Source organism: Maniola hyperantus, chromosome 4 (assembly GCF_902806685.2).
Source record: "Maniola hyperantus chromosome 4, iAphHyp1.2, whole genome shotgun sequence".
Lineage (NCBI taxonomy): Eukaryota > Metazoa > Arthropoda > Insecta > Lepidoptera > Nymphalidae > Maniola > Maniola hyperantus.
Window position 1 is genome coordinate 11,407,468 of NC_048539.1, and position 15,180 is coordinate 11,422,647.

General features: G+C 36.3%; 1 protein-coding gene across 6 annotated transcripts in view; it reads left to right on the forward strand.

Annotated features, from left to right (window-relative positions):
* The window catches only part of Cip4 (formin-binding protein 1-like Cip4), an 82,360-nt gene that overhangs the window by 51,781 nt on the left and 15,399 nt on the right, over positions 1-15,180 (forward strand). For all 6 annotated transcript variants that reach the window (XM_034985039.2, XM_034985041.2, XM_034985040.2 and 3 more), the window contains exons 2-3: positions 12,486-12,601; positions 14,217-14,267. In XM_034985039.2, the coding sequence (XP_034840930.1) occupies positions 12,486-12,601; positions 14,217-14,267 (167 nt within the window). The remainder of the gene's footprint in view (positions 1-12,485; positions 12,602-14,216; positions 14,268-15,180) is intronic.

The following is a 15,180-nucleotide window of genomic DNA, read 5'->3' on the forward strand; positions in this document are numbered from 1 at the left end:
TGATTGACTTTCAATGCCCAGCCCAAATGCTTGGATCCAGAAAGCTAAAATTTTGCACAGAGGTTCCCATTGTAATATACAGTACGCGGCAGAAAATAATAATAAAGAGATAGCGGTTTTGGAGAGCATTCTCTCTGTCGTTAAGACCTACAAAACGTCACAAAGGTATGAGTGACAGAGACAACGCTCTACAAAGCCGAAATCTCATTAGGTCGATGTTCATTATTTTCTGTCGCGTACTGTAGACAAGAAGTAAGGCCGGATCTTTCGAATTTCCCACGGGAGCGAAGCCGCGAGTGGTCGCTAATATATTAATTAAATACACTTAAAATATATTAAGTGACTAGGTGATACCCGCGATAACGTTCGCATGGACATCTAGGTTTTTTAAGAAATCCCTATATAAAATAAGTAAATATATAAGTAGCCTATGTGTTAATCCAGACTATAATCTATCTCCATTCCAATTTCAGCCAAATCCGTCGTGTAGTTTTTGCGTAAAAGAGTAATAAACATACACACACACATACACACAAACTTTCGCCATTATGTTTTTCGACTGGCATTTCACACCTGTTTCGTAAAGCCTTTTTATTTATTGGCTATAACTATGTTTCGTTACGAAGCTATCTATGTCAGATAATAAAGTGATACACATACAGAAGTAATACACTGTTGCATAATTTGGTAGGTTTGGTTTGGTTTTGGTAGGCTGGAAGCACCTATTACATTCGACACTAATCGCATTAAGTAAACTTATGAAGAATCTGTCCTTGTGTATTTGAATTGTATGACTTCGTCTATGACTGTGACCTATTTTCAACGTATGTATTTAAGTATTTCCTTGATTTTATTATTCCTATTTCCTAGTAAAAATTGTGCTATTTTCATTTAACAAACTATCAATTTTTTGCACGAAGTCATTATTATCTCATCTCCGTACTAAGGGCTAACTAATTAATTGCGTATGTAATTTATCAGTACCTACTTTATTGACAGTGAAAACATTTTTCAGGTCAAAATCTGTGTCAAAATAATAAGGTATAACTATAGAACTAGATGATGCACGCGACTACGTCGAAAGTCTATGCCCATCTCCTTGATGCAAGCTATCCTCTGTACCTTTGAACGGATTGACCGTGAAAGGTAACTAACAGACAGACACATGTTTACTTATAATATTATTAGTAGGGATATATTTGAAAAGTAGGTTTCTACGCTACAGGTACATGCAAAACCTAAAGTTTCCACATATATCATGATTCTGTATTTTGAAGCTCTGATACTCGAATGTTATCATAGCATCGAATTTACGGCTCTATACCAAATGTATAATTGTGTGATTTACCTAAAAATATCGCCACGATAGCGTATCAATAATTATTATCAAGTTTGTTTATTTCGAATATACATAATATTATAGATAAGCGATTGTATGTCTAAGTTATCTGATTTTAATAGAGCTACTGTTATTACATAAGGTCATTTCATATTAATTATTATTGATGATATTATGCGGTACGTAACAGGGCGAGATGGCAATCAAGTCGGAGGGGGGTTGCCCCGCACACCCGCACGTCGCTTGCGCTATCCTGCAACGGGTTAAGTCGGGGGCTGTGTGATCAATCGCCGAGCAATCGGTTTGATTGCCGTTTGTACCTGTCGCGTACTATAGTTACCTATTGTAATCTTATCAAGGAGCCTATAGCATTGTTGACTGATAAAGAATGGATGAGTAATGAGGTGCTAGTTAGTAAAGGCCAGGGCATTCCTCTCGCGTGACTCATATTCAATCAAACCGATTGCCCGGCGACCCTGTTCCGCTGTGACTTCCATGACGAAGTCAAGATGAACCGGAAGTAAAAATAATGCGTGAACGCCGTGCGAAAGGTTACAGCCAGTGTAAACAAAGGCGCTCACTTTAATTACTCGTTTTTTGTTGCATAATCAATAGACTGTGAGAAGTGTTCGCGTACGTGTTCGTATTCGTTTTGCGGAATGCCAATGCTTTAGTATTGAAGGGAAAACTAGCCTCCTACTGCGTCGGACGTGTCTACGACGTATTTGTGTTTGAAATAAAACAATTGTATGAAACAGAGGGTTACAGACAATACTACTGCCATTGAAGATTTGTGTGAATGTAGTTATATAATATGTGGGTAGGCACTTATTTGGAATAATTTCTTAAGCGCCATGAAGTTCTTAAAATTAGTACATAGAGCTATTATTGTGATTTAAATCGCGACTTCGTTCGCGTGAATTTAGGTTTTTAAAAATTCCGTGGGAACTCTTTATTTTGCGGGATAAAAAGTAGCCTATGCCACTCTCCAAGTCCTATATATTATAAAAATTTACCTTATTATGTAAATAGCCTTTTGTAAGAACAAATAAAACTCGTAATCAAAGTGTAAAAACACATGTTGCGTATTTACAAAGTGCCTAAAGTTGTTGAACTGTGGCTTCCTGTAGTTAACACGTATTAATATTGTTATTTAAGAATAGCATTATATATCAGTGGTTCCTGTCTGATATCATAAATTGTGAACTGTAATCGACTAACAAGGCACATAAGTAGATAGATTAATATACAGTACAGATTTCAGGCAGATTTAATTCATATTCGTATAAATTAACTGACATGCACATTATTATATATTTATGATAATTAAATAACTAAGAAATAATAATTAAGAAATGTTGGTTCATCTCTTTGTAATCATTAATAGCTCTGATACTAGGTAGTTACTGTAAGTAAATAAAAAGCATGTTGGCTAAAATATATAGGTACTAGTAACCTCAACTACTACCAATTTAACAATATTTGTAATTTTAATTTTTCAATATTTTTGTCCATAAAAATTATCTGTAATAATATCTATATATGATATTAGGTGTAATGTATATTGTATAAAACAGAATAGGTGGCTAAGTATACAAGTCTGCGACATTGGCATTCAAGTGAGGCGCCTATATAGATATCAATACTTATAACAAGGCCACCGTCCGTAATCACGAAACAAAATCATCGTCTTGACACCACAACAAAAGACACGGATCGCCGCCGTATTGTTTTTATCGACACGCTTCACTCGTTCAGCAAAAAATTAGTTATCGAAGCATAATGTTAAGTTCTTTATCTCGTCTTTACGTACACAATATATATACTTAAATAACAATTTGTATTATATATTTAATAATAAACAAAGCACAGATGGAGATATATTATTCAAACGACGCGTCTTGATATAGATACGTATTATATTCATGTATTACCGTATATATAGTATCGCTTGAATCGTGAATATCTTAGTTAAATATTTATATAGAAAGTAGAAAGACATATAAACGAGTACATAATATTTTGAGCCATATAATAAACAAATGTAACAGTATTCATGTGCGACAACTATATTTACATGATTAATATATTTTTGCAAGACTATGTAGGTAATCCTAATCACAAAAGAGTATATTTTGATGTTTTGTCGTGTGGTCTTTACGTACTCTACAAAAATAATTTAATATAGGTAGGTACTCAGGCGCCGTTTAATTGTTGTTTCTGTGTTATATTATTTTATGTACGTAGTACTTACAACCCCTAAGTATCAAATAGGGGTTTGAAATTTGTCTAGTCCACGCGGACGAAGTCGCGAGCATAAGCTAGTTTACTATACCTGATCGCGGACTATAATTCCATCCAATATAATATAATTATTATATGCATTATAAAACACAATTTTATAACGAATTATAATTTAAAACGTACTTACTTAATAAATATTAATCATAGCATACATACCTGTTTTATCTTTCCGTAAAGTTCAATGTCAACGCCTGTGTTTTATGATAGGTGTGTTATAGAGAAAGAGAGCCAGCGCGTGCCAGAACTTTGTTATTTCATTAAAGCTGAAAGTTTCTCTGTGTATTGTCCCCAACACTGGGAAGAACGTTTGTTTGGATCATGGTGGCTTTGGAAGATAACAGGTAATAAACGTGTAAAAAATCTGTCTAGAGTATAAAGTCTAATTTTTTTATGTTTTCTTCAGAATAGTATTAGAAATCATGTCATGCATTGCCAGACACTTCGTATCATGGCAACTCTCTGCCATTTTATTAAGACCTGTTATCTCCCAAAGGCCCAAAGCCACCATGATCCAAACAAACGTTCCTCCCAGTGTTGGGGACAATACGCAGAGAAGCTTTTAGCTTATATAAAATGACGAAGGTCTGGCACGCGCTGGCTCTTAGTCTATTATATAGATTTGTAAAAATAGCGTGTTGTTATTGTAGGTGGTAATTTTAATTTAAACAATTGCCCACACTGAATTTTTGACATAGCTATGTAGGTCCGCGTGTACCTACATGGTCATGCAATTAGATTTCGCTTTCATGTCATAGATGCATCAACATCACTTTCGTATTTATTAACAACTGTCTTACGTCCGCGACTTAGTCTGCGTGGACTGCACAAACTTCAAACCCCTATTTGACCCCCTTAGGGGTTGAATTTTCAAGAATCCTTTCTTAGCAAATGTCTACGTCATAATAGCTATATGCATGCCAAATTTTCGCCCGATCAGCATTATCTAGTAACCGCGACTTCGTCCGCTCGGATATAGGTTTATCAAAATCCCATGGGAACTCTTTAATTTTTTGGGATTTAGTTCCAAACAGTCAAATCCTTCCAGTATTTTTGCGTGAGAGAGTAACAAACATATACGCGCACATAAACACACACATACAAACTTTCATCTTTATAGTATTAGTGTGATAAGCAGATTTTCATCATCTCATCCCATCGCCGACCCACTACTGAGCACGGGTCTACTCTCAGAATGAGAAGGCAAAGTACGGATTGGCAGACTTTACATGTATTATGGAGAACTCTTCGGCATGCAGGTTTTCCCACGATGTTTTGCAACAATGTTGAATGCGGACATAAAATTGGTTTAAACATATTATTATAACAATGAATATTATCCTGGTTTATTTATGTAACACGCAAATGTACGAACAGTAGGTACGAATACGCTATTCGTGTCAATGATCTAATTAAAATGAGCGCTTGTAAACAAAGTCCTTATAGTTAGAAGACGTAACACGTAAGTCTAGCAGACAGACACACTTTCGCATTTATAATATTAGTATAGATTTAGATAATGTCCCTGCCTCAAGTACAGCTTCATTTTTGTCTGTGTAGCGCGAGCGGTACCAGATTTCTATACCTAACTGTACTACGTATATATACATTTGTAATGACTTGTTTTAACACAGAACCCTAAAAATCGAACATTCGGAAAATTTAAACATCCAATTAGTTAAAATATTTCTTATCAAGTAGGTAGTAAATTGTGATCTTCGAACAGCCGTCAAATTAAATCGAGATTCTATCTCATCAAAATGGAAGGTGATAAGTGGCAACTGGTAACCCATTAATTTGAGATAAATATGGACCGTTTTAAATAATTAATAGTAACATTAGTAAGTTCTAATAATAATTTGCCAAGGTAACTCTTGCTACACGTGTTGGTTTGGTTACCCGCTTCAGATGTGCTCAGCATACTGATGACGGTACGCACATTCCATTGGCGCATTCCGATTTAAGCGCCGCCGCGCCGGACACTTAACATATTCGTATTCGTACCCATGCGTAAGTAGGTAGCTACTAATAATAAAGTCTTGAATTGAAGTGCACTGCATGGTATAAGAGTACATATATCCGTATTAATCAAAAAGGAGTAGTCTTGTTTATTGTTTGTAAAAGGTTCGAAGTAACTACAGCGCGACAAGGCTTTCTTGGCACTTCAGTGACATTGACTGGAGGGTGCTGTTGGAGAACAAAAGCTTAGAATATTCAAACAAGAACAAACGGGACACTTGACGGCAACGTTAGTTCCAATTTTCACCACGCGCCAAGATAGCCTTGTCGCACTGTTGGTAAAAACGTAAACTAACATTTACGTTTTTTGTTTTTGTTGTTTCCGCGGTTGTCCTAACATGTAGAGATTCGTCTCAATATCACTACAGTAGGTACTACAGCGTTGTACAGATACTACGGTATGTGGAGGCTGTGGTGGGCGTTCTTTTTTAGGGTTCCGTAGTAAAACAAGGAACCTTTATATAAACTATTTGACCAGTTTTTAGTAGTATCTATCAAAATAATATTCGATCTTTTACAGGATACCTATTTTTACCAATAAGAACCAATATTCGTGTGGACATTATTATCCAAATTATTTTTCGGATGTTAAAACAATATTAAAAAAACTTTTATGTCGCCAGTCGGCCAGTCGTTCAAAGCGCAAACGTCATGTTTCGCTTAATGAAGTCCCTATACTCGTGGACGCGTTTGCAAGGGGAGGAGGCGGGTAACTTAATGACTCTAGGAATAGATCCTGCATTAATATTCCGCCAAGTTAATGCACTTTTAGTCATACAGTGCTCTTTAAGCGGCGTGGAAACGCATGCGGTTGTCACCAAGCGAGTTCTCCCACGTCTCGTTAGGGCACTCTCTCAGAGTTGATGTTGGCTGAGTAGGGACAACGAACTGAACGAAAACGGTATGTGGCTATAAATGATAAACAGACGATAGTATGAATGTTAGTGCGAAAAAATTCCATAGGATCTTGCTATCCTCATTAACTTATCTGCACCATCTGGTTGCCTGGCATTCTTAGATCATCCATTACACCGAAATATTCTTTTCGCGTATAGGTACCTACTTATGCAAAATGCGTGACTGCTAGGGTTGGACAAGGACAGTTTAATTTTTTTTTAAACTTTTTAACACTTTTTTTAGTAAGTAAATGACTTGATGCGGTGACCCTAGTGACTGTGGTGTTCTCACTAAGCTTTGATATTGGGTAGTGGACAAATTCTTCAAAAGCCCATTGGCGACACAATCAAATGCTTCAAAATGTGGTAAACATCGGCTGATCCAACTACTCGTTTGCTCGCGATTAAAAAAATATATCCATGTTAAAGGTCAAAAATACAGTAGCATTATTAAAGACAAAGGTTAGTTAAAGGCAAAAATCTGTCTATAGAAGGTCGTGTTAAAATAATTTAGAATGCGCGAATCTCGAGCGCTGCTATTAAAAAAATGGATGTAAAAAATTTACAGTAAATAAAAATAGGTACTTATTATAAAACTTGTCTCGCACCGGTATTTGCAGACCGAGCATTGCATCAACGTCGTGCAGCCCGAGAGGATATTGATAACAATTGCAACAATGAATCATTGCTAAAACTATTTCCTTCTAGAAATCCCACTGACATCGCTAAGGCTGAGCACATAATGGAATTTCAATAAGTTAACATGATGACCGACTATTTAACACAAGCCCTACTTTGTGCATTACAATATGTGTTTAACAAATCTTCGTACCTCCCTATTGTAAATCCGGACAGAGCGGAGATAACTTTACTATTCAAATGGGTATTAGCTAATGCGTCCAGTATAAAATTACTCTCAAAGTGCCTTTTATTACAAACAAGACGCACATAAGACAAACTTTAAATAAAAGAGTAGAGAGGGCTGTGATGTCTTGTTTATATCAAAGGAAACAGCTTAGGAATACCACCGAGTCTGGTCCACTTTGACCAATCCTTTGAGCTATTAAAAACGAACGAGAAAAGAAGGTTTTTGTAAGCGCACGTTACCAACATAAACTCGACAGCTTTATTCTTGGGAAGACTTGGAATAACTGACAACTGCAACCTAAAAGCTGAAAAGATATCTCCAAATTAGCGCGCTTCATCTGACTTGCTTTTTTATTTAACTTACTCTTTGCTGAAATTTTAGCGTAGTCCATTCCTTAAATAAAAGAGATTTACTATAGCGTAAGTAAGTAGGTACTTGTTTATATCTAAACAAATAAAATGCAGGTAGAACAAAAAATAGTCTGGTTAGTTCTCACGACCATTGTGCCATAAAAACGATAGTTAAAGAAAATAAAATGTGGTAATTTCAACCTTTACGGAACAAGTTATGCATCATTTTTTTGTCTTTATTCACACTCCATAAACGCGAAAATTAATTGATATTGTTTCTAAATTAGTAGGTACCTAGTTTATAGGGCAAATACTGTCCTTAAGAGGGGTTTATTCGTAGTGAGCTCCAAACAAACGTAGTTTAGCTTTCATTTGAACCACAGATGAGTCACTTCCCTAATTGTGATTTAAACACTAACCAATCAAACTCAGGACTAGGACCTTATATGTATATCTAAGTATAAATAATATGTCTTTGGTGTTCCAGATTTCCGTAAAAATATTTAGTATCAAAGTTAGGTAGCTACACGGTCTCAAGAATTTACATACAAATCTTTAAACAAGACCTTAAAACAAGTTACTTTTTTCGGAAACCTGGCAAACCATAGTCATAGATACCTAGACTAGAGCTTTAGAATAGATACTTTCTAGAACGTGTTTACAAAATTGCATCGAGTTTGATTGGTTAATAATCAAATGAGAATCAAACTACGTTGGTATAGAGACGAGACGCGTCTCTTCAGAAATGTGCTACTTACCATTCATATAATGAGGTAGATACTAAATTAATGTTTGAACCTTTCAACCGACCTCAGATCCCGCGGAATGTCCACCGAAAAAGAAATCAATCAGTCCTCGGTCTATCAACTCGCTTGGGGTAAACCAGGCCTTAGGCCTAATGAAAAACGACAGTGCAATGTATTGCAAGATGTATATAAAGGAGACGGTAATAGATTAACAATAGTCGGATATTGTCCGGTGGGCCAATGCACTTTGGCCAGCATGTTAAGGCAACGCGCATCGAATACCTTGTCGTATGTTGGCTGGTATAGTACGCGACAGGATGAGATGGCAATCGGCGTGGAGACGCCCCGCACACCCGCACAGCCCCCGCACTGAACCGGCGCGGGATAGTGCGGGTAGCCCGTTTGCCATCTCGACCTGTCGCGAACTATACATCCCATTTTGTCAGATACTAGCGACCCTCCCCGGCTTCGCACGGGTGGCTTATACATATATGTATACCAGTTTTTGCATGGATCTCTTTTGAAAATAAAATATAGGCTATGTCACTCAGGAATAATGCAGCTTTATCTACTGGTGACAAAAATTTCAAAATCGGTTCAATAATTCCAGAGATTACGTCCTACAAACAAACTTTACCTCTTTATAATATTAGTATAGATACGTTTGTCCAGTGCACTGGCTGACACGATGGTCAAACGTGTATAAGGCACTTTAGTATCGATCGTCACGGGCGCACGCAAAGCGCTGGAAACAGGAATATGATTTTAACAAGTTTTGTCGTCCCCCGCCCCTGTCCTCGGGGAAATAGCATGCAATGAAATATTTACGTGAACACGACAAGTTAGATTAGTGAAATCAGTCAACTGATATTATAAGTAACGAGAGATTTCCTGTTTTAATTCCGAAAAATTTCTAAATTGTAATAAAATGTAAGACGCATTATACTTAGTTCTCGGTTAGAAATTCCCTTGATCTTTTGTTCAGATAATATTCCAGAAGCAAGAGCTTATTTTTGTACCTAATGAGTTAACAAGATTATTTTAGCACGCGAAAGCTTGGTACCTTCCTATCTACACATATGTAGACATAAGGAACGGTGGTAAAACGTTAACAGTGATTCATGCGTATCCGATGTCGGGTATTACTTACCAGCAGATGCACTGTCGCTTCCTTTGTAAATCCACTGGGTAATATTTATAACTAAATGGCTAAAATGTATATTTTTTGGAATTTAAGTTAATCCTGTTAAATTGCTTTAACGGCGAAGAAAAACATCGTGAAGCAACACAAATAAATGAATAAATATAGCGGCCATTACACTATCAATATGTACGAGGTAAGACATTGAATTGATGTTAGCATGAAAGTTATGATTATTATCACACTGCTAAATGACAATATTCCGCTAGGTTTAATTCTTGCTGCAACATTTTATTCAGTAGTGAGGGAGTGTAAGCTAATCAGAAGTGGCCGAACGAACCTTCGGCTTCGGCTTCGGTCAGACCTTCAAGGCCAAAATGGCCGAAGTTTGGGCCCAAGCCGAAGGTTTCTAGCAAGCACCGAAATTGAACTAACTGAGAATTATTGTGATTGTTAAATTACCTGTAAGTAAACTAGCTTATGCTCACGACTTCGTACGCGTGGAACACAAAAATTCCGAACCCCTATTTTACCCCTTAGGGGTTGAATTTTCTAAAATCCTTTCTTAGCGGACTTTTATATCGGCCTTTAGGATGACATTTCGGCTTTGTAGAGCGTTATCTCTGTCACTCATACCTATATGACGTTTTGTCGGTCTCAATGACAGGGACAACGCTCTACAAATCTGCTATTTCTTTCTTAATGTCGATGTACATTACTTTCTGCCGCGTACTGTACGTTATAATAGCTATCTGCATGCCGAATTTCAGCCCGATCCGTCTAGTAGTTTCAGCTGTGCGTTGATAGATCAGTCAGTCAGATAGTATCTAAGTGCTATAATTCACATTAATTCGAGGTTTATTCATGTCAAGTTCAATAAGACAAACAGTCAACATAAACGTACCTTTAGCCAACCTTGAACTGAATTTCTTAGTTACTAAACCTTCGGCTTCGGCCGGAGATTGTGGCAGTAGCAGATTAATCGGCTTCGTCTTCGGCCAGAAATCGACCTACGATTGGATACTAATCAAAGGTGATAGCGATTGTCACGTCACACAGCTTCAAATTACGTAATAAGTTGGGTTGGGAAAAATCTATTGTAATCTATGGAACTATGAATCAGCTTAGCTTATTACTCAGATATAGTTATCAGGAATCGATAGATCGTATCCGTCTAGGAAAAGCGGAGGTGCGCGTTTACGTGTCGTTGTCCTCAACAAATCTCTGCACGAGTCAAGGGCGTCATTGCGTTGACAGACGTTGCGTGTGCGTTTTTGCACGTTATCTGTGTACACTAGCATTAGATGGATAACACGTTGGGCAGAAGAGAAGTGGATAACATAATGGCTGTTTTTTTGTGACCACATTGGGGAGAACACCCGGAGCCTTAAGGATTTAATTATTACCAGACGATTCCCGCGACTTATTCTACGTGGATTTATTTTTTAGAAATACTGTGGGAATTCTTCAATTTTCCGGGATAAAAACGTAGCCTATATGTTCGTCCCCGGGATGCAGGCTATCTGTACCAAATTTAAAATCGGTTGAACAGATCGGTCTTTAAGAATCCCGTGGGAACACTTTGGTTTTCCGGGATAAACAGTAGGCTATGTTCGTCCCCGGGTTCCATCTCTGTACCCTAATATCGGTTAAATGGATCGTCCGTGAAAAGCTAACGGATAGATAGACAAACACACTTTCGCAATTATTAATATGGATATTAGTATGGATTATAATATACGAGTAGGTATGTGTGTAATTCAGACGCAGTTTATTAAAACGCTTTCCTACTAGCTTTATCAAGAGCAGGAAACGGCGTAGGTGGATTTAGTTTAGGTAATTTTGGCAAACTTTTGTTTACTGGAATATACCTATTAGCATTTTGGTTTAAATGAAGATGTATACGTATAGATTTATGAATTAAATTCACTAGTTCTAAATGATATCTCTAGGCTATCTAGATTTGTAAGTCATTGAGTTATGTACATTGTGTCACGTCACATACGTACATAGGTGTATCTTAAGCTTTAGACAGTGTGCACTATAAATGATGTTTGAAGATTAGTTTGCGAAGAACTTTATAAAAGCTTATAAAGTAAAATACTTTTAAATAGGTACGCATAGCTTCAATATGTTTTATATTGTTACATAAAATAATGTGCATTTTAAAATTACTCACCAGCTTTATAACAATTATTTTTCATTGTGGTGTGTTCATCAAACGAGATATCAGCTTTGCGTCAGTTCCTGATGACCCGGTATCACAATCCACATCCTTCAGTTATTGCTGTTATAACCTAGTTATTATGGAACGTAGATTTTTCTCATATGGTCCTGGGTTCGAATCCCAGGAATTTATCTTATTTTTTGTGTCATAGCATCATCATCATGATCAACTCATCGCCGGCTCGCTACAGAGCACGGGTCTCCTCTCAAAGTGAGAAGGGTTTTGGCCATGGTCTACCACGCTGGCTAAGTGCGGATTCTAAGTGCAGACTTCACACACCTTGGATAACATTATGGAGAACTCTTAGGCATGCAGGTTTCCTCACAATGTTTTCCTTCACCGTCAAAGATATTTAATATCTTAAAACGCACATAACTCCGAAAAGTTAGATCATACATATAGGAATGTAGCAAAACCAATAATTAATCTATGATAGGAATTATAAAACGTTACTTAAAACTTAAAAGTACTTGAATACCTATTACTTATAGCCTTGCAGGCTATAAGGCAAAACTTTTCCACATAGTGAATGTAGACGTCATTTAATTATTAAAGTTACCTTAGCAATGTATTAAGAAAACTTTTCTTTTGTCCGCAGGATCAATATGATAACTTAGCCGCCCACACACACAAAGGAATTGAATTCTTAGACAAATATGGAAACTTCGTGAAAGATAGATGCGCGATAGAATTAGAATATGCAGGAAAACTCAGGTAATTACCAAACTCTATATTCGACCTTGTCTATCAATGTTTTCAGTGTCCTTGTTTTTATCCGCTAATTAACTTAATCAAAAAAGGACAGGTAAAAGCATAAAATATGTATTTTGGCTTATTTCTTATTATACATTGTAGAATAGGTACATATCTACAGCTGTATTTATATAAGCAAGCTACTGAGTACGGGTCTCCTCTAAGAATATTAAGGGCTTACAAGCAGACTTCACACACCTTAGAGAACGTTATGGAGGACTTTCAGACATCCAGGTTTCCTGACGATGCATGTTTTCCTTCACCGAAAAGGTACATAGCTCGGAAAGGTTAAAGGTCCGTGCCCGGGTTCGAAACCCAAACCCCCAATTAGGAAGCCTACGGCTTAACCATTAGACTAAGTTATGTAATATAATTTAAATAAAAGGATGTAATAATATACTTAGGTAATCTTATGTAAAAAATAAAAGGACATAATGTAATAAATTGAATAGGATGCCATCCAAACCTGTCTCGCCAGTTTCTTATGCTAATGCTGTAGAATGTTCACTTTCACTACATCATTTCAGATTGTTTACCGAATACATTAGCTATATAATCTTAGAATTCTATCATGTATTATGTTATTAATAAGTTTGACTGTTCATCTTTTATTAAGTAATTTAAAAAACAATATTAGAGACCAGCTCAGCGTTAGGATCTGTTATTGCGAATAGTATTATGCCATAACAAGTTTTGGACCGAACGCGCGACGCTAAAGCTGGAGTTAATAATAAACTTTATATAATACGAAATGACTTGACCCGCCTCGACATCGCTTAAGTGAAATTTTTGAGAATCGGTCCTGATATAGTCCGTACAAAATGACTCCTCACGCGCCATTTTAACTCTATGGGTCAACTTTTATGTCAAAAGTACAGGTTCACCTTTAAAATAAGGACTAAAATCACACTTTTAACATGAAATTTGACACATAAAGTTAAAATTTCGCGTGAGGAGTTAAATTTTCCGCGTTATACACGACTTCTTCATTTTTGACGGATGCCTAAATACCAACTTTCCAATGCTTTTTTTAAATTATCGCATAAAATGTATGTCAGAGGCATTATGAGATATAATAACATCGGCTTTCGTGTATTAGAATTTTTAGAAACCGTTTAAACCAAATTAGTTTTTCAATCTTATTAAGATGTAAAAACTACGTTTTATTATTTCGATTTTGTTAAAATGTGTTTAGATTGATTATCATTTAGATAGTCGTCGGTTCTTAACTGAAAGTTACCAGCTTTATTGTACCTAATATGTATCTACCTACTATGTAGATACACACCTATATCTCATTATATAAGAATTTATATTTGTCTGTCTGTTCGTTAACAATGTGTTCGCGCATCGTTCATCCGATTGAGTTAGAACTTTATACAGTTGTCTTTGGAACTTGCGAAATAGTTTCTACTTTCTGACAGGGACTACCATCATCGTACAATAAGTGGCGCGCCAGTTTGCCCCACTTAATTTGAAAACTACGTAAAATAAATAAGTTAGTAAAAAGTAGTAAAATAAAATTTTCATGTTATGTTCCCTACAATTTTATTAAACCTATTTCTGGTTATTCCAGGAGACTCGTCAAAAATTATCAACCCAAAAGAAAAGAGGAAGACGAATACCAGTAAGTACAGTTTGTATTATTTATTTGGCCTTCCCAACTGATATGTTTTTATTGGCATTTATTACAAACTTGTTTTGTCGTTTATACTCCCAATCGCGCTGTATGTCTACGTTGACGTTGTTGTCCCGCATTGCTGAATTTTATGAAAATGTTAGATACTGCCCGCGACTTTGCCCGCGTCTATTAAGTTAGGTCTTTAAAAATCCCGTGGGTATTCTTTGAATTTACAATGACTGAACCGATTTCGCTGTTCAGAATAGAGATAGCTTATAACCTAAATTAATATAATTAATATAAGCTACTTTTTTAATAACCACTGCCAAGGGTCACTGGTAGAGATCTCTCATAGAGATAAGTGCTTCCCTGTCCACTTCGCTCTCTTTTTCTCTTTACTGTAAATGTGTTTGGTACAATTAAAAATAAAATAAAAATAAATAAACCACGTGGACGGGCACTATATTAAAGTATTAAATTCAAAGAATTCATCGCGATGTCACATTATGTAGTGGAACATGGTTTTATACGTCGCTTTCGATCTTTTGCATATTAGATTTTTCGTATTATCGACATTTTGACCTTTAGGTATATTTTCATTTTTTACAAATTGCGTATCAAACACCTACTAACCTTTCAAATCGACAGGTTTATGTGATAAAGCGACGCAGCTGTGAATCCGTTAAATAAAAACCGGCCAAGTGCGAGTCAGACTCGCGCACCGAGGGTTTCGTACTCGGGTATTTTTTCGACATTTTGCACGATAACTCAAAAATCATTATGCATAAAAATAAATAAAAACCCGTTTTAGAATGTATCAGTAAAGCCTTTTCATATGATAGATAGTCGATACCCTACTTCGTATAGTAATCTTACATTGAAAGTTGAAAAAACTTAAAAATACTATTTGTTTATTTGT